This window comes from Pteropus alecto, unplaced genomic scaffold (genome assembly GCF_000325575.1).
Source record: "Pteropus alecto unplaced genomic scaffold, ASM32557v1 scaffold61, whole genome shotgun sequence".
NCBI classification, from domain to species: domain Eukaryota; kingdom Metazoa; phylum Chordata; class Mammalia; order Chiroptera; family Pteropodidae; genus Pteropus; species Pteropus alecto.
In genome coordinates, this window is record NW_006434835.1 from 22,688,619 (window position 1) to 22,713,617 (window position 24,999).

Consider the following 24,999-nt stretch of genomic DNA (forward strand, 5'->3'; position numbering starts at 1 on the left):
AAGAGTCAGACTGCTTTGTTTAAATTCAAGTCCTCTTCTAATCCTGTTCTTGTTCATTCCTTCTGTGGGCATTTATTTTGCCAAACTACTATTTGCTAAGCTCTGTGATAGCCCAGTGATAAAAAGATGAATCAAACTAGATCTTTGGCTTCAAGAAGCCACTCTCTGGTGGAAGAGATTAGATGAGCCATTTCATTATTCTGCCATAAGTGAACTCATTTTAATAGGTGTACAATAGAAGGCCTGTGGAGATAATTCCTAATTCAGTCTCTATTGAGCGGATGAAATCTGAAGAAAGCATTAAAGACTGAGTAGGAATTTTCAAAGCAGGTAAAGAGAAGATACTTTCTAGGCAGAGAGGACAGCTCGTGCAAAGCCACGGAGTCATGAAACAGCATTTGGGGAGCACAGACACCGAGTGTTACTAGAACAAAGGGGAGGACTGGAAGAGATGAAGTTGAAGAAGTGAGTTGGATCAAATCGAAACAGGCTTTGTGTTCTGTTCCAAAGACTTGAATGGCCAGATGTTGAACTCTATTTTATGGTGGTGTTGCTTCTCAACTCCGTATCCTTAAGTTTGATAGGGCTCCTCTTATAGCACCTCTCCCTGGGTGTTATTTACACTAAAGCACCTTCTGTAGGAAAATACAACGCAATGAAAGCGGCACATAAGGCGTACGTAATTCAAGCATGGCTGTTAAAATATCTAGATGTAGAGAGGAAATGTGCAACAATTAGGCACTTCTCCAAGGTAATTTTTCCTTCAACTAAGATGTATTAATTCTTAAGCAATACATTTGATAATCGAAAACCAATATTCTTGGAGGCTGGTTAAACATGGAGTTACATGTTTTAATGGATATTCAAGCCCAGAGAACACTGTTGTTTAATAATGACATGTGCCTGAATAGAAGGCCCGTTCAGTGTTGTACAAACGTGGGCCAGGGGAGGAGGCCTGAGATTTTCCTTAAAAAATTTTGAGATTCACTCTCAAAGCAGAGGAAATGTAACCATAGGGTACAGTCAAAGTAATTGTAGCTTGGGAAAAATTTACATGAGGAATCTAATACCTGTCATTCAAATACCATAAGCATATGATTCTATCACACTGTTCCCAGTAAACTATTAGCATTGTGCAATTTCAACAAAGATGCCAGAGTCAAGGAAACATGAGGAGAAAGTCTAAGGGAGCCTCATGAATTGTTCATTCCACCTCCATTTTAGTAAAATTTGGAGTCTAGAGGGCCAAATGCCTTGTTCAGGATCGATCTGTGAACTAATGAGAGCTCAGGTTGTGATCTCCCAGGCCAGGTCCCTCTCCACGGCCTCCCCTACCTCTGAACTGGTTTTGTATATACAATTTAAGATAGTTCCTAATATAGGTGGAATTGTGAAGTAGCAGAGTTGGGTTCTGTAGTCTCAGTCTCTCTTCTCCTTGTTGCATGAATTCCTTGCTTTTAGAGACACTGTCTTAAACTGCTGTCTGTTCCCCACTAGCTTCCTACAATCGAATAGGAAATTATCCTCTTACTTCACCTTTTCCTCTGTTTTAGGATTCCTAGAAACATCTCATTCACACACTTAGTATGATTTTGATTAGAATGGCGAGAAAATTGTACTGTAAATTCCTCTTTCCTAGAGTCTTGAATCCTTAGCATCTTGCTATATAATAGACAACAATATCTGTTTGAGCAATAAATGATTGAAAGAAAGCACGAATGAATGAATTTACATCCTATAATTCATCTCTTGTCTTCCTCTGTTAATTGTATTGTTAAGGTGTCCGACAACAATTACAGCAATGAAACATTTGCTTATCATTATATTTACTGTAAATTGATGTAGTGAATTGGGCCAGTACTATTTTTCAAAGAATTCCCCACTTGAACATAATATGAATCAGTGGTCATGTTTGTTAAAACTTAAAGGTTTTAATTGGTTTAAGAGTCTTCAAAAAAATATTTGTGTGCATATTTTAGTATTTCCATTGTTTTAGATTCAGGGTTTGGCCATTCTGGTGTATAGTTACATATGCCTAACATAGTTTCACTTTGCGGAAATGCCTGTAAAACAGATTTTTGTAACATGAATCATTCCTGATAACCATAATTCTGCCTTTCCTACTTTGCACTGATTACAGCACAAGGAAAATTGGGAGAGGGAAGCATCAGCTTTTGGAACACCCGCCTTAAGCTTGAAGCGGAGGGAATGAAAACTCGCTGCATTAGATTCCTCCTTGAGCAGAACTGAATGCCTGATAGCCAGCCAGGAACTGGGGGCGTTAAGAGCAACAATTTTACATTACACTGGAGTTTCTAGGCTGGCATGGAAAGAGATGCCAGTATTAGCTATTTGCATCTTACTGTAGCCACAGGGATATGTGAACAGCTGGAGAATTAATTTGATATATATTCCCAGAAGCCTCTCCTCTGCCAACAGAATTCCATTACTATGAGCTTCTGAGTGTGTGCTGTGAATTTATTTCTTGCTTTTTTAATATCTGCTATAGCGTATTTCTGGTAAGTGGATTCCCACATAACGGGGTGCAGCTATATCTTGGTTTGGTGTAAACTCCATTAACTTAAGCAGATACAAGGTAGAAAAAGTACGGCCCTTAGTATGCAAACGCCTTCTGCCTTCAAGAAGTTGTATTTCAGATGGACAGTGCTTTGTCCAGTAAGTGCAGTCATACCTGAAACATTTCATTCCGTGTTAGTGGAATTTTCAACATCAACAGGCAGATGGAAAGATATTTTGAAGGGCAGAGAGGTGGAATCTAGGACCAGTCTGGCAGTGTTGCCGCGGCTGGTCCCTGTAGCTCCTGGGCACTGAGAGGGTGTGTCCCCAGGAGCTGCTGCTCGCCAGATCTGGATGTGTCTTCGTGCGCATTCCAAGATGCCACTTCGCATCCTTTTCCTCAGCGCCCCCTTTCCTACCCTCAGGATCGACACTCTCTTCTAACTAGACTTTGCATTTAAAATCTTTCCTATCAAATATGGAAGGAAGAAACCTCAGGCATTATTAAGAATGTTGGAAGATACTTTGTGGAGCAGAAGGACCTTGTCCAGGACTGACTATGGCAGTTGGAAGGACAGGCGTTTTTGCTTCAGCACACATGTGCACTAGTAAAACAAAAACCGAAGTAATTGACTGCACTAAAAATATGGGAGCTGTTAAAAAAAATAGGGTTTGGGGCAGGTCACGCAAAACCTATGGAACTGTGTGCACAGAGGATAAATATAAATCAGAATCCAAATAAGAATACTCACACAGGTGAGCCACACGTGTCATGTGCACCTGGAGACAGAGCAGCCCATTGGTGGCAGCCTCGCCCACTCCTGAGATATGCTACTCCCTTCAAGGCACAGGATGACATTCACTTGTAACGGAACCAATTTCATCTGAACTAAACAATAAGATCCAGGGGTCGTTTCTTCATTGTGATTTTTAAATACAGGGGAAAACATTTCTAGCTTTTTCATTTTGTTCTCACGAACTCCCAGGATAGTTTAATGTAATAGTTTAGCTTCTATAGCGGCCATTTCTTGGCACTAAAGGAATTTAAACAGGGTTATCAGCAAGGAGTTCACTTATGACTAAGACTTTTCCCTTAGTTGTGAGAAAACTTGCTCCTGGTCTCTTTATGACGTTAACCTGCTGAGAAAAATCATGAATGTTCCAACAATACTTCTGCATTTTACTGACTTAATTTTCCTATTTACTAGTTACGTATTAGCTAAATCACATTAAATAAATGTGTGTTAGGGTTCAGTGGTAACTTAGGAGGAGAGGTACTCAGTGTCCTTTGTTATTTCTCAGCGTCCTTTTGTTGGATCCTGTGCTGCATTGGCTCAGGTACCCCAGCAGGACATGGTCTTCAGAATAGTAGTTCTCAAATTGTGACCGCAAGCACATGAGATCAAAACCCTTTCCTTGTTACTTGCTTTTATTCCGTGTCAACATTTGCACCGGTGGTACCGACCCAGTGGTGACAAAACTCCTGGCATCTTAGTGTGAATAGAAGCTGTGGCACCAAACCGTGCTAGTCAGTCACCGCATTCGTCACCGCCATGCACTGGCAGTAAATACCAATAACAGAATAATAAACAATGTAAAGTCACTTTCCCTTAAGAATGCACTGGATTGAAGCAGTCAGAGTTCTTCTTTGAAATTTCAGCCCTTGATGACACATTTTACGAGTGTTCTGTGGCGTGGAATGGGAAGTACACATGAGGTAATTCTGCTGCAGACCAAAGCACCGTGATTGTCTCGAGGGAAAGCATCCTATTTCGTGATGTCTGTTTATTCTAAACATTCAAGTGGAGATTTCAGATTAGCAGTTAGATATAACTTCACTGTAGTACTCACATATGTGGACACATTGACCATGCATGAATTTTAATTCATACGTGAAATTATTTCTCATTTTATGTTTAGAGAAAATAACGTCCTGATTTAGTATCTTGCGGAAGTTGCACACTTAAAAATACGTTTGCAGAGGTTTCTCAATTGCGTTGACCTTTCACTCTAGGAGATTTTATCTTGTCACATGGATGAGTACCAGGAAAAAACTGCTGGATATAGTAAAGGGCAGTACTCTTGTTTTTAACTCCTCTCTCTGCACCCCCCCCACCCCCCACCACCAGACCAAGGAGAAACCAGGAACTATGTAAGAGAATCGGAACCTTGACCTTTGTACTGTGTATATGGATTTACTTAGGAAAAAAGAGATTTTAAAAGCATCGAATTTACCAAGTGCTGTCAGAAGCACGACTGGGCTCAGAATTTGATTTCTGTAATCAAACCCCACTAAATTCTTGCTTTCAATTCCTGTTGGTTGGCTGTTAAGTGATTTTAAAATATAATGTCCTATAATAGAAAAACAAAGCATTTGTCTCAGGAGCATGCTGTACTTGATCCTATAAAGCAGTGGTTGCCAAGGGAACTATTTCAAAGAAAAAAATAATATTGATGAGGGTAGGGACATGGAAAGAGTTTCTCTCAAAAAAAAAAAAGCATATAAGACATTTTTGGCTTCAAGGTCAGATGCATCCTGGCTGGACACAGTGGCTGTGACATTTCCTAAGGGGAGATGGTCAGGCTTACCTGTGCATCCTCAGGTGCAGCCCGTTGCTGCTGCCAAGAGGTTTCTGCTGAGAATGAAGCAGAAAACAGGAGCCAGGTAGAGCATTAAGGGCAGTTGCCTTTTAATTCCGATTCCACATTCAGGAAAAATGGTTTTCCTGTAGGGAGGCAGAGAAAGTATCTGGCAATGAAAACAAATTGGACCCCTTGTAAAGGCTGTTGTTGCTAGCCAGGTGATCAGAGTCTTAGAGCTGAACTGGGAAAGAGACTAAGGACAGATGATTTCTCATGAGAAAAGTACCAAAATATGTCCAAGCCTTTCTTTAAAATGTGTTCCTCATTAATGTTTTACTAGTAAACTTTTTAAATAAGATTTTTATTGTGTAAACATCTTTATATTGAAACATAGTTTTCCTTGTGATGTTCTATATATATATGTGTGCGTGTGTATACATTTTTTTTTAATTAACATAAAAATCATTACCATAGGGAACAAGAGGGTTACGTAGGTGTTCGCAGAAGCATGGAGGATGGAGCCGCTCACAGTTGGAGAATTCTCAAAAAGGGTAACATTTGGATTGGGTCTTGAAGGATTAATAGGAGTTATCAGAGGAAGAAGAGAAGGTGGTTTTCTAGGCACTTGATACTCCATGAGCAAAGGCATAGAAGCAAGAATTGAGGGTTTGTAATGAGGATCTCAGTATCCTTAGAGCGTGAGGATGTGTCAGGAATTGGTGAAAGTCTTTTGCCTTCTTACGCAGAAAGTCAGTGATGTTACCAGAAGTAAAAGTTATCCCCTTAAAAACGATCGCCATTCGTTTACACCATTTTCTAGAAAACACATTCTTAAGATGTCTTTATACTTGCCTTTGTTTGAGCAACAGGTTTAAGGTATCTTAAATTCAAACACTTTAAAAAATTCTCTCTAGATATGATATCAGAAACATGCTTATTATTTTAGTCAGTACTTAGTTAAGATGTGATAAAATATCTATTAAAGATAATGTTAAGAGAGGGGGGAAAAAACCACATAACATCCCAGAGATTCAAAGAGAAATAATCTGGTTTCCTGTAAGAGATGTTTCAACTCTGAAAAGTATTATTAGGGATTGATAATTGATTGCCTAGGGTTCTGTCACATTTGTTTCATTTGATCTGGGTTCCATTAAAGCTGGTTTTAGAGTCTACTCCATTCCATGACCAGGACAGTGATTTGGTCTCAGGTTCAGAATATGACTACCGCAGCTTCTCACCAGCCTCTAGCCCCTCGGTTTGTTGTCATTTCTAGCCTCGCCTTGGCATGTGAAGAGTGATGGATGTTAGCAGACTGAAATGTGCTAGAGAGGATCTCTGCCACTGTATTCCATTCTTGACTTTTGGTGATGTCTGACTTTTTATATTTATTAGCTGCCTTGATGTATTAAGTTACAGAGACGTTTCAAACCTGAAGCTGGTCTCTACCTGATGGAATAAGATACTGTGGGGCGTTTTTGGCATAATGTTGTAGATTGACGAATATGACTTCTGTAATTTGATTGAACATAGGAAAATCTGGGCATCTTGGTTTAACATTAAACATTTTAAAGGAATCTCAGTTGTTATTGTAATAACACAACAGAAGTGGTGGTTTTTGATCACAAATATTTGTCTACGCGTGTGGCTATATATTTCAGTCTTCTCAGTTATTAGGAGGTAAGGTTTCATTCATTTGTAGAATTGTAGCCAAACTGCCTTTTGTAAATTGAAGTGTCAAAACTGAATGTTAATTTTGACATCCTTGCACATTTTTGCTTTCCAGCAGGCCTTCGAATGAAGCTAACAAGCAAACATTATGTGGTTCTTAATTGTTTTACAGATGAGAACTGGGATGATGACCAACTGCTTGGTGTTGAACCATGTAATGAAAACCTTGTCTCTGGCTGCAATATAATCAATGGGAAATGTGAGTGTGGCACCATTCGGACCTGCAACAATCCCTTTGAGTTTCCGAGGAAGGATATGTGCCTTTCAGCTTTGAAGAGGATTGAAGGTAAGTATTCATTTTCATAATTGTAAACTTAGCGTTGTGTAGCCCTGAGCACTGATAGTATTTGAGCTTGAAAAGGCAAAGACAAGCTTACAGAGATTGGAACTTTTATAATCCCGAACTAGATGCGTAAAGTGGACCATGTGTTGATGTGATGGGGTGTGTGCACACTTGTGTGTGTTTATTTCCTGGAAGCTGTGGAACAGTAATGCTGTGGTGGTATGAGCAGGGTACTTTGTGCCAGCTTGCCTAGGTCACCTCTGCATAATGGATGATTTCACAAGTGGTGTGCTTGAAATCAGCATCTGTCGTCACCAGATCCATTCTGCTTGATTTACCATAGGAAGATGCTCCATGAGGAGAGTGCTTATTAGAAATGCAACTCCTCTGGCAAGAAAGTGTATTTCTTTAGAAGAGATGGAGAATTGTGCAGTGATGATTGAAGGTTTAGGTTGGTTTTGCCATGGGGCAAAATGACATAGGTATAGATGGATCATTGGGCACGTCACCTCTGGAATGAAATCAGAAATCACATTAAAATAACAAGAAAAACATGCTAATATGGCTTTTAACTTTTGTACATTCATGCATAAAACCTAGAAAAATGAAGACTTGAAAATATGATTCATAACTACCATGAGTAGCATAGCCAGAACTCGGTGCCACGGCTCGCCATCCGAGGTGACATAAAGAGTGAGGCCTGGGCCTGGGTCTCAGCCCTTCCTGTGACCAGCGTTGAACTCTCTCTCAGCCCCAGGTTCCTCCTGGGGAAAAATAATATTGAATGAGACATACTTAAAAATACCATTTATCTCTAAAACGATGCATGCTAAGATAGGTAGGTCATACAGTTTGGAATACCAAAGGTTTGTGAGGTCCAAAATCAGACTCATCAGGGCAGTAGATCAGGACTGAAGTTTTTGCATTGCATTGTTTCTAAGTCATATTAAATGGTAATAGAGAATAAGAGATTTATAATAGCCTCTAAAATAGCATTTCTCTTTGTATTTACCAATGCTGCTAAATCATTAAAAGAAAATATAGTAGAACACAGTAGACATAAAGTTTTAGAACCACAGAGAGAATCTAAGATAACATTTAGTCTAGTCCTTGAATTTGAAAATCCAAACTGGGATCCGAGCCTAGTTAGTATCACTAACGAGCCTAGTACTAACCGTGTCAAGTCTTTTTTCAATCACATCATGACATTAGACAACAGTCAGTTCTCTAACTCATTTTTATTGACTCATAGCTCTGCTCACATCTGTCCCCACTCCCATTGTCTGGCCAAAAAAATATTTTGCCAATATATAACTTTCAGGGATGTAGATGCAGTGGTCACATGTCTGTTTAAATAATCAATTTAGTTACTCATATGTATCTAAAATCACATTATGTAAAATAATAAGCAATTTAGGGGATTGCTTTTTGTCAGTCTTACATTTCATGAAAGTGTGTTGTTCAGATGCTGTCGTTACCTTTGCTTAAGTTACCTGCCAAGCCATTTAACATCCTGTTTCTAAACTCTTACCATCTAACATGTTTGAAATGTAACAGATTTTGAATCCATATTATCCCAAAAAGTTTTATTTTTAACACAGAGTATCTTCTTACATAAAACTAAGGCTGTTGCATTTTTATTTAGTTAGGTGTATATTTATGATCTTTACAAGGCTAAGATTAAATGCATTGATTTTTAAAGCGATTCCTTAAAAGACTGTATATAAGATACAGCACTTCCAATTTTGGGATTATTCTCTCAGGAATAGTTGTCGTAGCTCATTAAATTTCTTTACTTTTTTTTTTTCTTGTTTAACAAATTCTGTCAGATGGCCTCTATGTAATCCAAAAGTAGGATTGGTTGAGGTCACTTAAGTTAACTTATCATCTACAAATAGTATTGTGCTTTTCAAGAGAAGGCACCCTGCAATGTTTGAGATCTTGTAAGAAGTCAGGATTAGGGGATTTCCCTTTTCTGAGAAACAATTTTGAAGAAAAAGCTCTACTTGTATTCAAGTATGTATATTGTATAAGAAAGAATTAATGAAGATATAGTACTATATATAATCAAATCATTAATAGCAATGAAGACTCTGAATACTGTAGGAGTTTAGGGCCACAAAATGTGACCTAGAATTATATAATAAGGTATCATGGAGGAGGTGGAGTTTGAACAATTCAAAATTTGGGTGGTGATAGATTCCAGGAAGGGGAAGGATGGGAACAAAATGAGATTTGTATGACTTATGTGTAAGACACTTGGGAAACTAGTCTAAAAGAGCAAGTTTCTATGTTGATAGGTAATAGGAAATAAAAATGAGAGGCAGGATGGAACCAGATCATGAAATGTCTTTAACATCGTTTAGGGAGCTTACACCTGATAATAGGAGCTGTCAGTAGTCATTGTATGTTTATGAGCAGAGAGAAGCAGAGCATGAGGAAATCAATGTTAGGCAGACTGGGGTTGTTGGGGGATGCGGAGTGGATTAGCAAGTGAGATACTGCAGTCAGGAGGCTCACTGGAGAGCTGTTTCGGTTATTTTGATATGCCACAGAGCAGAGGTTAGCAGGAAAACGGTAAAGAAGAGGTGGACACATCGCATTTTGACAGAAGAACCTGCAGTATCTGCGAACAGATAAGGGAAGGATGAAAATGCACAAAGATGATTCTAGAGTTCCTAACCTGAAATAATAAAAGAATAAATAGTGCAAGTAACAGACATGGGAAAACTCTTTTGAGATGTTTGTGATAGAGTAGAACTGAAAAATGGGGTTGTTTTAGGGGGATATAGGGTCAAGAGGGACTTTAAAAATGTGGGCGATGTTACAGCAGGTTTGAATGATGACTAGAATAATCTCGTAAAAAGAGACCAGCAGTGATTGCAGGAGCAAAGTCTTTGAGGAGGGAGAGGCGCAAAATTGTTTCTGTTTCTCAGAGATGTATAAAACAAGGTTGTCAGCTGACATTGAGGCGGAAGAAGAGGTGTGAAAAATTGAGGAAGGAGAGAAAATGTGAAATAGGTATCTCAGCAAGAGGACGAGTGAACTGACTAGAGATATGTGTTAGGGTCTCCTGCCAGTGCTGACAGCTTACTTCGGGTTAGTGGTTATAACTTTGAAGTGAGATCAGCCAGCAGAGTTGTGTGCTCTTCAGCTCTAGTGCAGATACATTGGAGGTGGAGACATGACTTTAACCAGGGTTCGGATTTTTCCTGATGAGTCCTATAGAAAGAGAAGGGCACAGAGAGTGAGGGTTATGCCGGTGTTTTGGTGACTTATCATGCAATCTATGCTGGGAAGGAGACAGAAGCAATGAATAGAGAGGAAACACTGAGCCGGAAGTTCTGTAGGTAACTGTCATGATGCGTAGCTGGCATGTAATCGGATCGCATGTGTTTCACATGAACAAGGTTTTATTTTTTAAAGGGCAACCAGAATAGTGACATAAAAGAGGCAATGAGAACAAAGAGGACACCTATCCCTACCCCCAGGAGTTACGGAATGTGAGGGATGAAGCCATCCCCACCTGAAGGGACTTCAAGGGACAAAGAGCAGTCAGGGAGTATCCAGGTTTTAAGTAGAGCATGAAGGTGAGGGGAGCATCTGGAGAGAAAAAGGACAGCAAATAGGATTTTAGTGACAACAGACCATGAGTTCTAGAAGGCACAGTCGAAGGATTTGGGAGGGAGGGTCGTGTGGGGCAGGGGTGATTTTACAGAGCCAAGTGAGGGTGAGTCCAGTGACGATGGGTGACATGGTAAATGTAGACTCGATTCTCATGGTCTCTTACTGGAAGGTGAATAATTAGTTCCAGTTAAAGCCGGCTTTTGAGGACAATTCTCTTGTGCAGTTTGTAGTGTTAAGGTGTACAGTTGGGGAGGGCGGGACAGAAGTAATAGTGTTCTTGCCAGAGTATATGAGGGAACACGGGTCCCCACATCTGTGGTTTGGGGGTGAATTCTGAACGCGAATTCTAAGTATAACTACGACAGCACTTAAAAATATGTGGAAGTCATTGCAGGACATTTCAATCTCATATTTATAGATTTGTGGAGAATAATGGCAATTTCTGGGTATTAAAAAAGTTCCCGTGTATTCCTTATAGTTATTTAAAAGAGAAGGAATTGGTCCTGGATTTTACTAAAATCCTTTCCCAAAATCTATGACCACATCACCATAAATTTAGAGGATAGAGGATGTTCAGTAACAGCCAGCCATGGTTATGCATGGAACGGTTTGTCAGAATCAAATAAATGTATTTCTCCAAGGGAGAAGAGAAAGACTGATAAAGGGAATGACCTGCAAGTAATCCCACCTTGATCTTAACAAAGCTTATAATTTTATGCCACGTTACCTACTCATCATTGATTTGGTTTTTGCTGTACTGAGGTCCAAAAAGTTAAGGTGTTACACCATCAGAAGAGGGGACCAGACTAGCAAACCCAATACCAGCCTCTGGGGCTGCCACAAGGGTTTTCCAGAGGGGCCACTGTGGGTTTAGTAATTGTGGTTAAAGTGGATACCAAAGATTTCAATGATGTAATGAATAAGTTGAACTTTTAAGTTGTCATATGCCTCCCAGTACGAGTAAGTAGCTTTTATATTCTAAAAAAAATTACTATAATTCAGAGCGGTCAAACTATATTCAAGAAGTAATCAAAAATATAAAACCATGCCAAGTTCAAGGAAGGATAGAAAACACCCTGGGAAACGTTTTATCTATTCGTTCATCCAGCAAATATTTATTGAGTGCCAAATATGTACTAGGCACAGTTCTGGTTGCTGAGGATTAGCCCTCATGGAGCTTATATTCAAAAGAGAAGGGATGACAACACAAAAATGAATAAGGAAATATAGTTTGATAAGAACTCTGAAGAAACAGTGATCGGGGTGATATGATAGAGAACTGTGGGAATACTGGGGAAATTGCTTTAGATACAGATGGCAGAGAAGAGAGGGCATTTGAACTGAAATCTGAGTGTAAAGAGTCAAACTTACCACGATCTGAGGGGAGAGAATTCCATGCAGAGGGAGCTGCACGTGTGAAGAAAGCTGTAGAGTTTGGAGTGTCGAAGGAATAGCAAGAAAAAGCAGAAAGGTCAGTGTGATCGGAGGGAGGGAGAGCGGGTTAAGGGCCTCGTAGATTAAGGTGAGGTATGTGGATTTTGTGATGATGACATAGGGAAGCTGTTTAAAGGATTGTGAACAAGTGTGTAACGTAATTTGATTTGTGCTCTAAAAAAAATGAGTGTGATGGAAAAGAGAGGAGGCTGAGTCCGCAGGTAGGGATTCTTTTAGTAGTTCGGGTGAGAGATACTGGTGACTGCAGCTAAGAACTGGGGATGGAGAGATGGTTTGATTTGAGATACGATTTGGAAATGGAATTAACAGGACTTATTGATGGATTTCATGTGAAGGCGGGGTTGAGGGGAAGGGGAGCCAAGGAGTTCTCTTAGACTTGGGAGTTTAAGCAAATTGTGGTGCCCTTGACAAGGGGGAGGAGCAGATTTAGTGAAGACTTAACAACGGTTTTGTTTTGGAAAATTAAATTTGACTCCCAAGTAGAGCTACTTGTCACTTAGGTAATTTTCGATGTAATTAACTCATTTAGAAGGATTCAGACATGCATAGCTCCATGATAAGTACACTGGGGACTGCAAAGATACGTACTCCTGAGCCCTTTCCATGAGAAGGTTGGGAGAGTGTAGAGAAAAATTAAAATAACCCGGTTTACACTGATTTATCATCAGAGAGCAAACAAAGGGATATCTGTGTAGGATCTTAAAATGTGTTTTAAATACAGTTTTTAGCCATTGCTGCATCACACATTGCTTATGTTACTGGAATAGTATAGATTATGTGGACCTTATTCCTATTTGGAGCTGCACAATGAACATTTGGAAAAGGAGGAAGACACTTGAGACTTAAGAAATTCTTCCTTTGTTTTAGCTAAAAGTACTTAGAGGGAATGTTTACATGGTTTATAATTTGGGGCTGTATTTTCTCTACCAGATATTTTAGAGAAAAGATAGCTAATCAGAATTTGGCATATGATACTTTAGGACAAATAAGAGCTGCTGTACATTGGATAAATCATGGAAGACTTGAGGCTTTGCGGAGGAGTTGGGAACTGTATCCAGCTCTGAGGAATATGTTGAGTGGCTCAACAGACAGGAAAGGAGAATTTAAGAGCAGCTTTGGAGACAGAAAAGAGAGGGTGGACAGCGAGGCCCAGACAGGAGGGAATTGAGGTGGTCAAGTCAGCAGGCTTTCACGGCTGATCGACTGTGGAGGATGAGGAAGGAGGAGGCTCCCAGATTTGGAGAGGAGGAGTTAGTGAATAACAAGATAGATTCTTTCGGGTCAGAGAGGAGAATGGTCATGATATATAGTGGTGTCATTTACCAGAATGTGCCAATACAAGGAGAGCAGCTTTATGGGGAGTAGGATGAGGTATATGTCAAGTTTATTTTATGTTTGCCATATCTGTGCAGAATCAAGGGGGAAGATGAGAGTTAAGGATCTGGACTTGGAGATCTGGGCTGGAGATAAGAATTTGTGAGTCATCCTCCCAGGGAGAAGGTGGTACCTTAACGACTTTGGAGTGTGGGGCTGTTAATGTGACAGTAATAGGCATAATGGAGGAAAAAGTGACTGGCAGTGTTAACACAGCAAAAGTGAGATCATTGTACCACCTGTACAATGCGATGGTGCGGGAAGTGTTGAGTGATCTGTTAGCACAGTGTAAGGAAGCCTAAGGTCTGTTACTGTCAGCTAACCAGAAGTTCGCCCAAAACACAGTTGTTGGCACTCACGATACTGGGATGCATAAAACGAAATATATCATCTTAATTACTGAATGAATGATTGATTGATTTGTACTCTCTTATTCAAAAAAAGACTTTTAAAGGGTTTGAGTACATGAGAGCTAATCGGACCCATACCTGAGAAGAGAGCCATTTAGAGTGGGGGCACAGAGATGATTAAATAATCGGATAGGGAGGTAGAGAAATAGACACTCTTTCACCAGAGGCATCCTCTCCTTAGCCTTTTCTGCAAGAACCTTCCAAGGTTGCTCTTTTCATTTCAGAGGCACTTTTATTGTTCATTAATTTATTCATTCGAAAAATGGTGTATTGAGCACACGCTATACGCCACTACCCTCAGCTTCCACTGATTTGACTTTGTTTTGCCTTTGACTGAGAGAGACCATTTTCTAAATAGCCTTCATGGTGCAGGTGCATGAATTGAATCACGTTTTTAGATATACCATGGGAGCTTGCTTTTGTCTTTTTAAAAAGATATTTTATAAATGTCTTAAATGACATTTTAAAGCATTTATCCATTCTGAAAACTTACATTGCATAACATATACACACTCAAGCAGAAATTAAAGATTAGAAAGATGAGAAAGATTCGTTTATACAAAGTTTTAACTGTATTTTTCTGCTGCTTAAAACAAAAGGAAGTTTGATTTTACATTGTAGGGCTATAGCCTCTGAAGCTAAACTAATTTTGGCACAGAGACAAATGGCTTCTGTTACAGACTTTCTTCTTTTAGTTTTAAATAACAGTTGTTTCAGATCCTTAATTTTTATTAATTTTTCTGTGCTCTAAATTTACTATTTCAGTCCTACCTAAGGAAATGTGAGTATTCTGTGAACTCAATATTCTGTTTTTAGTTTTTTACATTTTATTTATTTCTTTCATACAAGCAAAGTGTAAGTGCTAACTCGTATTCTTGGTGGTTCTCTTTTTCTTAGCCTGTAGTTTACAACTTGTGCTATCAATAGCCTGATCAGATATACGAACTCTCAATGCCATCTATAATGTTTGCTAGTTTGCTATAGACACTATTTAGAAAGATAAATAATACTGTTTGCTTTTGTTCATAGAACTTTTTTCCTCAATTTTTTTTTTTTTTTTTTTTTTTTTGGTGGGAAGTTGGACAGTGGGAGGGATGCTAACAAAAAACACTTAAGGAAATGTGATTAAATGGAGCTGTTATATTATTTAATATTCATTCTATCTTTGAGATAGTGTCACAGAATTCCCTCTTGACCCACATGCCACTGGTACTCTGCAGGATGGAGACATTTTGAGCTGTGGCAATCCCCAAATCTGTAATCCCAGGGACCACAGATGCACCAGCTCTGCCCCGGCCCATGTTCCCACATAGGGCTCGAGGTGTGTGGCAAGGCCTGGGTGTCCTGCACAGGGGAAATCTCCTAGGTCTCTTAAACGTGAAAGAGTTCAAAGGTCCCACAGAGATTTTGACTTACCAGGATGGGGGGAATCTGCATTTACCCCAAGCCTGTTAGCTGATTTTGATTTTTCCTTTAGCTGTCCAGGTAGCATTAAAGATACCTGTTTCAGTCAGGCAGCAAGGCTTTTATGTAACTTTAAATCTGTATTGCTGTCCCTCTGCCTTTGTAAAAACAATCATTAATTGGTAATATCACTTTCCTTTTTTGGAACAAATCTATAGAGAAACTTTGAAATCTAAATATCTGTGTTTCGTTTTAAATTCCAGCAATGTCTTGGGAAAGTGGAGATAAAGTTATTTATTTTCATAAGTTGTAGATTTTTATTTACGCTGACAACTAAATCAGTATCTTAGAGTTTTGTTATAGGTGCAAAATGTTGTTTTGATGCCTTGATAACTGGTACAGGGGGAGAAAGGGCTACCAAAAGGCGGAAACTGGTTTCGAATATCTGGGAAATCAAAACAGGAAACTCAAGGAACTTGGCATAAGACCAGCTGGAGAGGAGCAGTTGCTAGAATAATTATACCTGCATTTTAACTGTTGGAAGTTATACAGTGACCTTCTGGTTGTTGTCATTTCTTATGTCCAGCAGAAAAATTTAAAGTCCTAATTAAATATTTTATATCCTAGTGCTAAGGGAGTGTGTGTGGTTTGTGTGCGTGTGCATGTGTGTGTTTGTATGTGAGTGTGTGTGTGTGTGTGTGGAACATTTTTTTCATCCACTTTGAGGTTACAATACATGATATGAAAAACATTTTCAATTTGACCCTTGGAATTATGCTCTCTATACAGTTATGTGTAAACCGCCAATAACGTTCTGTACCATTTCTTGATTACCTCCCTTTATTTGCTTTAACTCTTTATCTGTGCTTGTAAGCCATCTCTTCTGTCCCTAGCTGTGTGCAGCCCGAACGGCTGTCCTCTTCCTCACCTACTCCAGGTTAGTACAGGGGTACCAGAAGTTGTAGGTGAACAGTTTTTGTTACAAGTGTATGCTTGTTTCGAGATTAAATACCATGTACTTAGTATATATTTTTTAAAATATACTTACTGTTATTGTTACAAGGACAAAAACAACCTGATACCTCCAGCCAGAGAAATGGTGTTCTTTGGGGGCCATGCTTAAAGTTTTCTATTTCTACCTACCAGGGATGCTTAAATGATGTTGGTTTAAGGATTGTCTTTACAAGGTTAACATTTTAGCTTCTGGATGGCCCTGAGCAGTCCCTTGCGTGTTTGTGGTTTCTGACTTGGCTGCAGGCGACTTCTCAGTTACTTCCAGGGCTTGGCATGTGCTCTCTCACACGGAGTTGCTGAGTTGCGGCTTTGCCCAGCTGTGTCCGGCTAAACCCTGGCCCCCACAAAGGTTCTTCCTGACATGAGCAAAGAATCTGGAATCCTCGCCCAGCAGGCCTTCAGAGCTGCTGCATAGGGAGCTGGGTGGCGACCACTCCCCACAGCAGCGCCCCCTTTCTCTGAGAGAAGTTGGCCTGTCCCTTCTGCGTCCTCTTGCCGCAGGCCAGCAGCTTCTCCATCAACTGTCCAGAAGGTACAGACCATAGCATTTGTCATTCCCAAACTCAGTCCATGAAAACCTCATTAATTGTTGTAATTCGTATTCCAAAAACAATCTGGGATTTTGGACAACTCAGGGACGCTTGGTGGTTTATATTTGTTCTGCTTCTAGAAAAAAAAGAAAAGTCCATTAAAAGGGAAGTTCAGGAAACAGTTTGGAAACATAATCACTTTAGCAGGAATTGACATTCCAAATAGTCTTATAAACTTATCAGTATAGGTAAGGATTCTCTGGTAGATACTGTGTTGTTTTCATTTCCCAGCTTTGGCAGTATTACATGTTTACTAGTACCTTGATTAAGATATCTTCCAAGGAAAAAAAAAACTTTTTTGAATAAAGAGAGTTTTAATTTTTAAAAACACAAGAATATCTTCATTGATAGGAGACAGGCCTGAAAGCATACAACCACACATAAAGATATACCTCTAGACAAAGCTACAATTTCTTCCAGTTCTTATTGAAGGTTAATAGAGCAAACCTTAGGTGAAAATGGTAAAGATTGCCAAATTTGTCTTATTTCCTCTACGACCACCCCATTCTATGTTTTCAGTTTTCTTCCCACTTCAAAAATCCAGCATCCTCTTTCTTTCCCACCAGCACCTATAATCTAAGAAAAAAGAATTAGATCATTTACTTTTATTGATTATACTCTAGAATGTTACTTCAGCCAGCATTTGCGTTGTAATCCTTTTTAATTGTGAAAAGCCTACTAAAGGAATTCGGCCCCAAAGTAGGAGAGCTCTTTAGGATGGAGCAAGTGTCTCTCAAGTTAATCCTGCCCCTTCTTGAGTGTCGTGTACACGTGGGGAGCATGCACCTGGGGCTGACTTCGCTGCAAAGGAGCATTCAGGATGAAGTGGTGAGGACCTCACCCTGAGAAGTCTGGGGGGGACACGAGATGGGCACACAGGCCGTCGTAAGGGCAGAGCATCCATTCACAGTCTGCGTAGTGTGCATGGAGGGCTTTCTAGAAGACACTGATAAAAGTAAGTCGAAACTTATATTAATCAATTTAAAAGCTATTTCATGATTATTTACTTCTAGAACCGGTGCCTGTATCTTTGTGAATGTCTAACTTTCTCAAGAAAGGTATTGAAGAATGCTAAAATTCAATATTTGGGTTTGTTTTTTTTTAAAGAAATGTTCCAATAAAAATAAAATGTGACTCATTCTCTAGTTTACATTGACCTTTACTAAGCATGCTCTTCTGTGCATTGGAATAACATTTTGAAACCTATGAGGGGATTCTTTTAATGGTGCATAATCTCTAAGATGATAACGGATTCACATGGGTTGTTGATACATCTAGAGCTTGGAATATACTCTGATAGAGTCCTTCCTGCTTTTGATTTTGAAATCTCTGTTGCTAAGTGTTTTTCGCATCAGGAGGAAGTAACAGCTGTAAGTAATGCTTGTAAAGTTGGAAGAGGGAAGGAATTAACATGTGATGAATTAATATTTGTGTGAGTTTTTAAGGGACTGGAATGTTCCTTTAAATTATGGATGTGTTTTTTGTTTCTGGCTGACAACTTCCTAGTTTTCCTACACTTCATTATTCTTTTCTCTGTCACTAGGGTTTTTTTTTTTTGTTAATTTCCCGAAAAGCAAGTAAAGTGCTTCCTCCTTATCAGTAGCCTTTCTTTTCCTGTTCCAATAACAAAAGAACAATACAGGAATTTAATAATGTTAAAAAAATTGGTACTTCTTTTTCTTAATATATCCATATATTTGTCAGTAGATAAAATCCAAGTTTTATAGACATAGAGAAAAGCTGAGTATCAGTAAAATAAACTCATATTTTATCGTGTACTTCTTCGTTTTTTTCCTTTTACCCAGTTTAAAAACTAGATTTTTTTTCCTCTTCAAAATATGTTCCCATGTTCTGTTGTGAAAAGTCCTGAGATTTAGAAAGCTAGGTAAGACCAATGGTCGTTGACTTAACAGAGGACACTTTAAAGCTGTCTAAAGTACATTCTGATCTTGTTCATGTATTTACATTATATAAAAGATTTTTTTTTTTTTTTTTTACTGTTTCTGCTGCTTTGGCCAAAAAAACCCCAAAAAGTCCAATCCGCCTCACAGCTTTTATAAATATCATGGGTGTGTTTTTGCAACAGTGGACATGAAAGGATGCTTGTTTCAGTGTTTTGATGCAGTTGGAGTTCATGACAGTGGTGCATTTAAAGTGGTTTCTGAAGTGTCCTTGAAACCACGCTGAGCAAGGGCTCTGGTGACCTGTTCCATAGTGGTCCTGCAGTGGTTGCAGAGGACCTTGTATGCTTCCTTCCTAAGGCATGAAACAAAATCAGGTAGTCTCAGTTGTGTCTGACCCAGGTCTGGACAATTAGTGAGGTTTTAAAACTTCCTAAATAAATACCTTGCCTATAACATTTAAAGTTAATACTTATCTCTGTGGTAGTAAAAAGAAAATATAATATTGTTCCATTTATATGTTCTTAGTGCCCTTTGGGATTCTGGTTACTGATCACAGTAGAACCTCCCGAATGCTTTCTGATTGAGAGCCAACTTGGTTCTTTTTTGTCAGTAATTTTTCAAAGGATGTAAATCAAAACTTATTTTAGGCTGTGGTGACACCCCTCAGTGTGACATGGAACTCTCAAAAATATTACCTTTGTGTTCTTTTGTGCCTCCTTGCCCAGCTTCACATTTGCCTAAATTCAGGCCTTATTATAATGTTTCCCTTGGGGTCCTTTGGATATGTCAATAACTTAGCAAACGTCTTTAATCCTGACAGTGTATCTCATGCTCTATAATAGTGTATGTTCATATGCATAGGAAATGTTTTTTTTCTGTTAAAAAAAAATCATACATGCCACATGTGTATTTGTCTTTTCTGTCCAAGAAGTGCATTGTGTACACATATGTCCCATGTGCATATATGAATCTCTGTAGCTAGATGTATATAAGCACATACACATACGTGGTGACATACAGCTTACACATGGAAATAAATGCAACCATATGATTATTTTTATCCTCCCTGGTATGTATATGTCTGCAGTGACCTATATGTTATTAAGTATGAAAGTGCAGATACTGGTGTTCCATTCTCTGATTAAGAGTTCTCTAAAAGTTTGCTCTTTTTAGTCGTAGAACTTAACCACCGGCCGTGCATTGCAACAGAATCAGTGTAATATTATGCACTTAGTGAATGGCTTATGGAAGACAAGGCAAGACTCTTCAGATAAATATTATTCAAACTCCCTCTACTTTCATTTCCCTTATCACTGTAACAGCCACACCCAGCGTTGCTGTTGAGCCGCGTTGTCTCTCTGTTTCCCACACACCAGTGAAACTGACCCTATTGAGTAGCAAAGGAAATATGAGAGATAAAGTCGAAAACTGCCTTCCTTGTGTTGACATTTCTATAACAACGAGTCAGAAAGCTTGTCTCCCTCTGGGTGGACAAGCCGCTACGGGTCATGATTACATGGTATGTCCATTAGTAACCATGCTGACTCCCAACAGAATTATTTAAAACATTCCAGTAAATAACCCTGAATTCTGGTAAACAAAAGGGGAGTGGTTGTGAACTCACAGACTGTTTTAATTCTATATATGGAAAGGAGAATACTAGGGAAGCAGGTGAAGATCAACACAGGATGAAGGTCCCCAAATCTCTGAGGTTAAGCCATTCTGGACCACCCTGAGTGAACTAGGGTATTTCAGGAGCCTCCATAATTGACCATTCAGAGGCCTGAATGGTCAATTATGGAGTTCTTTGCTGTATTTTACTGCTCTCTTGATTGATGTGAGGTCTTTATTAGATCTTTGCCACATCTTATAGTTGCATGACTGTTTCAAGAGAGTTTTAATTAAATCACACACTAACATAACATTTTTGTTTTGTGTTATTTGTCTATTCCTCAGTCATGTCAACCTTTCCATCAAGAGTTTTGCTGTCTCTTAAGAGAATTTCTTTGTTTAAATGTATTTTGAAAACTTTGATATGAGTCATATAACCAAATGGGGTGGCCCACTGGATATACATTTTCCTAACATAATGTAACATCATTGATTTTGTTGTATTTACCATGGGCTGAGGTCCTGTTCTCTATTGCCAGAAAACACATTTGAGGTTTTTTTTAAATAAATCTTATGTCAAGTATCTCCTAAGAAGTGAAATAAAATGATTATATTTCACGATATTTACTATTATCTGAAGCATCAAAAATAAATGTCCCCAGAAAAAGGTTATAAAATTACAACATTATAGACATGTTGAGGGATTGGGAGATAGTAAATGTAAAATGGGCTTAAGAATGACTTTATTCACTTACTGGCATTTTGGAAGGGCTCAGGCTGTCAGGGAAATGAACCAGTTTGTATTAATATAAAGCACTAGAAATTTAAATAAATCGTGTTTGAAAGCGATACCAGGATTTTTCTTGAATGCTGCTGAATAAATTCTGCTTCTTAAATGTCAGCTAAATGTGTGTCACTGACATGCATAAGCTGAGAGGGCTATGAAAATATCCATTTTGGGCTTTAAAATATTTCAGCTCTTTAATGTTCTTTTGACCTTCAGTTAAAGGACATAGTCACATAACAGAGGAAATGCCTCAAATTCTAGCATCTGGGTTTGTTTCCTTATACTTTTTTGGCACAGTTACAACAGTAGGACTTTTCTTTCTTTAATATTTTTCACAGTACAGTCAACACAGGCTTTTTACACAAGCGAGAAAGGACAGTCATGAGGCCAAAAGCAATATGTTTCTGCTCTGTGCTCCATAGCAGGACCTAATTGAATGGCTTGTTGTTTCACAGGGAGCCTAGAACCAAAAAGCAAACAAACAGTCCCACATGAATACAAATTTTGCATAAAATTAGATACCTACACATGTACATATAAATATGGGTATATACTCAAAACTTAATATAGTCAATGCCCTACTGTTTTGAACTTGTTGAATCTTTGTCACTGTGTTCAAGTTATTTCATCTGTATATAGTTTCAGAAGCTTCATCTGGATTTTCAACTGCTTAAAGATGTTTCTTCAAGAGTTTCTTTTGTAGCTGAGAAGAGACCCTAGTTTAAAGAACTTGTTAAGTGTGTGTATTTTGACATGGGTGCTTTATTTCAGCTCTCTTAGTATTTTAGCCATTTTGTCATTTATCACTAGTGAAAAGTCACTTAAAGTTTGAGAAAATGAAGCAATGGCATGTGACTTCCCGTCAATTTAAACACCCATAATGAAACACCCATATCCTATTTTCATATTTCCTCAACTTTACATCCAATTAAGTTTCAATGTGTAGAAGCTTTTCTTGAGAATTTGAATAATATCAAACAGCATCCTTTTGATGCTCTTTTTTTCATAGGAGTTGAATTTGGTAGCATCTGCCTTCCTTTACATGGGTCACCTTAGCCACTCGCTGCTGGAGACCCTCAGGCTCTTGCTTCACCAGTGCTTTGTGGGCCATTTGTGTAGTTCTGACATGACAATAGGACATAATACTATTATGCACAGCTATTAACAGACAAAATTAAAAGTAGCTCTAATAGTAGTTTTCAAAAGTCAACTGACTCACAGAAGCTTTCTTTGTCTGAGGTTTATATGTTGAAAATACCCTATAAAGTCATGTTGAAAGGGATAATTACCTGCCCTTAGCAAATGTGAGTTTTCCCTAATTCATTAATTTAACAAATATTTATTGAGCACTTGCTCTGTGTCAGACACTGCTAGATACAAGGTGAGCAAGACAGACAAGGTCTCAGTAGCCCTGAGCTTCCAGTCTTATGGGGAAAATAAATAAGAGCCATAAATAAAATTACATAAGTGCAGCTGGGCAACAGAATTCCGAGACCAAGACAGGATGGCTTGAGATGGTCTCTCTCTGAAGAGATGATGTTTAAGTTGAACTAAAAGTTAAGAAGGGGCTGGGAGCTAAGTGCAAGGAGCCTGGGAAAGAGCATTCTAGGCGGAGTGAAGCATGTAGTCAGCACCCCAGGGTGGGAGAGAGCTTTGTGTGCTGAGGGACTGAAAGATTTAGTGTTGGCTGTAGCGTAGTGAGTGAGGGTAGGAAGAGCAGCAGGAGAGGGAGTCAGAAAGGTAGGGGGGGACTGGTCACAGACTATAAGATAAGACGTTCCTAATTTATTTTAAGTGTAATCAGAATCCATTAAAAGGTTTTAAGCTTTAGATGGAGGTGATAGGATGACCTTTGTAAGATCAACTGGCCGCTTTGTGGAAAATGTAGCGGGAGGCCAGAGTGAAACCTAAAGGGGGATTCGATAGGGCTCTGAAGGACAGCCAGGAGGGTGATAAGTGGCGGACAAGGGTGTTGGCAGAGGAGTTGGGTAAAAAGGAGTGGATTCTGTATGTCATTGGAGGTTCAGCTTAAAAGTCTCAAACCGATTGGATTTGGGGGTCAGGTTATTATGAGACAGACTCCAGACTGACCCCAGGCTTCCGGCCTCAGCAGTTGATAGCATTTTCTGAGAGGCGGAAGACTGGGCAAAAACTGGGCAGAGTCAAAATTACCCTTTGAAATGCATCAAAGTGTATCAAGGAGGAGGTTATTTTGAGTCTTTTTCTTCATATAGTGATGATACTTTGAAATGAAGTCTTTAAAGTGTTTCATTGGAACGTGCGAGCAGAATCCCAGACCTTCCAGCGCGGCGGCTCTCGGTCGCAGTTGCTCGCCCTGCTCTCCTGCAGAAATGAAGTCTTTAAAGTGTTTCATTGGAACGCGCGAGCAGAATCCCAGTCCAGGGCGGTGGCTCTCGGTCGCAGTTGCTCGCCCTGCTCTCCTGCTGTCTCACCTCTGCCTCCTCCAGTGTTTCTCTCCGACCTTGGGTGAATGCTTTTATTTCTTCCCCAGGCATGCCAACACGTCCCCTACCACAGGTTGCTTAGCCTCCCTTTAAAATCGTTCACATATTCTTTTTCGTAAGTTTTTGACGACATGCATCCACTGTTTCAGGTGTGATTATTCTCATACTAGAACCCCAGGGGGACCAAGGCCACCCGTGAATGTGCACGTGCGTCACTTCTCGCGCACACTCCTGAGCTTACCCATGCGGTTGAGATCATTCCCGAGGACCTGTACTTGAATGCGGTAGGACCTTGTCACACTTGCTGTGAACTTACACCACAGTTTACTCTCTTGTGTGCCTGCCTATATTCCCTGAGGTAGAGACCATATTTGGCACCTAGGGGGTAATGAATAAATGTCTGATGATTAAAAAAAAGGGATTAAAATTTAATCATAAAAGGTCATTCATACTTAAAAAATTGGACTTTATCTTGTAGTTGTTGTGGGTATATCACAGGCTTGTAAATAGAGGCACTGAGATAGAATGTTTTGGTTCCTTGACTGAAAACACTTAGTAAAGAGATACTATAAACAAATTGGTTGTCAGAAAGTATTCTTAAGTATAAAACACATTCGGAATTTGGAAATACTTCAAGGTCATGATCATGAATATTAATTATCGTTGACCTGATAAGGAATTCTCCAGTGTAATTGGAGATAGAAAACAAGACACTAACTCATACTACAGTACTCTATAGTCCTCTGAAAGGAATGGACATAATAGATTTAGTATTTTTTGACCTGTCATTTGATTTTACTTATGCCTAATTTTGTTTCAAGTTACCTTTTTGGCCCTGGTCACATTTCTTTTCGGTATTATTGCTGCCAACTTTTCAAATACAAAGGCAAAATCATATTTTCTGTATGCCTTTGGAAGAAATCCTAGCACAGATCCTCCAGAAACCAAAGAGAGAAATTATTAGCAATATCCAGACCAGTAGCTGACTGGCTCAGCTTCTTCCTCCCATGGCCATTCCTGATTAATGGGAGAATCTGTTCTGTAGTTGAAAAGCCTCTTTCCTGAGCCCAGTCTCTCCTGGCTTCAGAGCGTGACCAGCTGCACAGCTAAAGCCATTGCCAGAACTCTGTTTCTGATTCCATCCTCAGCATGTCAGATGTGGGGGACGGGGAATGAAGAGTTGGTAAGAGCATCCAAACCAATTTAGACATTTCAACTGATAACAAAAGACACAACACCCTTTAATC

General features: G+C 39.3%; 1 protein-coding gene across 1 annotated transcript in view; it reads left to right on the forward strand.

The window, feature by feature from the left end:
* The window catches only part of CRIM1 (cysteine rich transmembrane BMP regulator 1), a 175,990-nt gene that overhangs the window by 29,134 nt on the left and 121,857 nt on the right, over positions 1 to 24,999 (forward strand). The window contains exon 2 of the mRNA XM_006910382.3: positions 6,941 to 7,114. Within this exon, the coding sequence (XP_006910444.1) occupies positions 6,941 to 7,114 (174 nt within the window). The remainder of the gene's footprint in view (positions 1 to 6,940; positions 7,115 to 24,999) is intronic.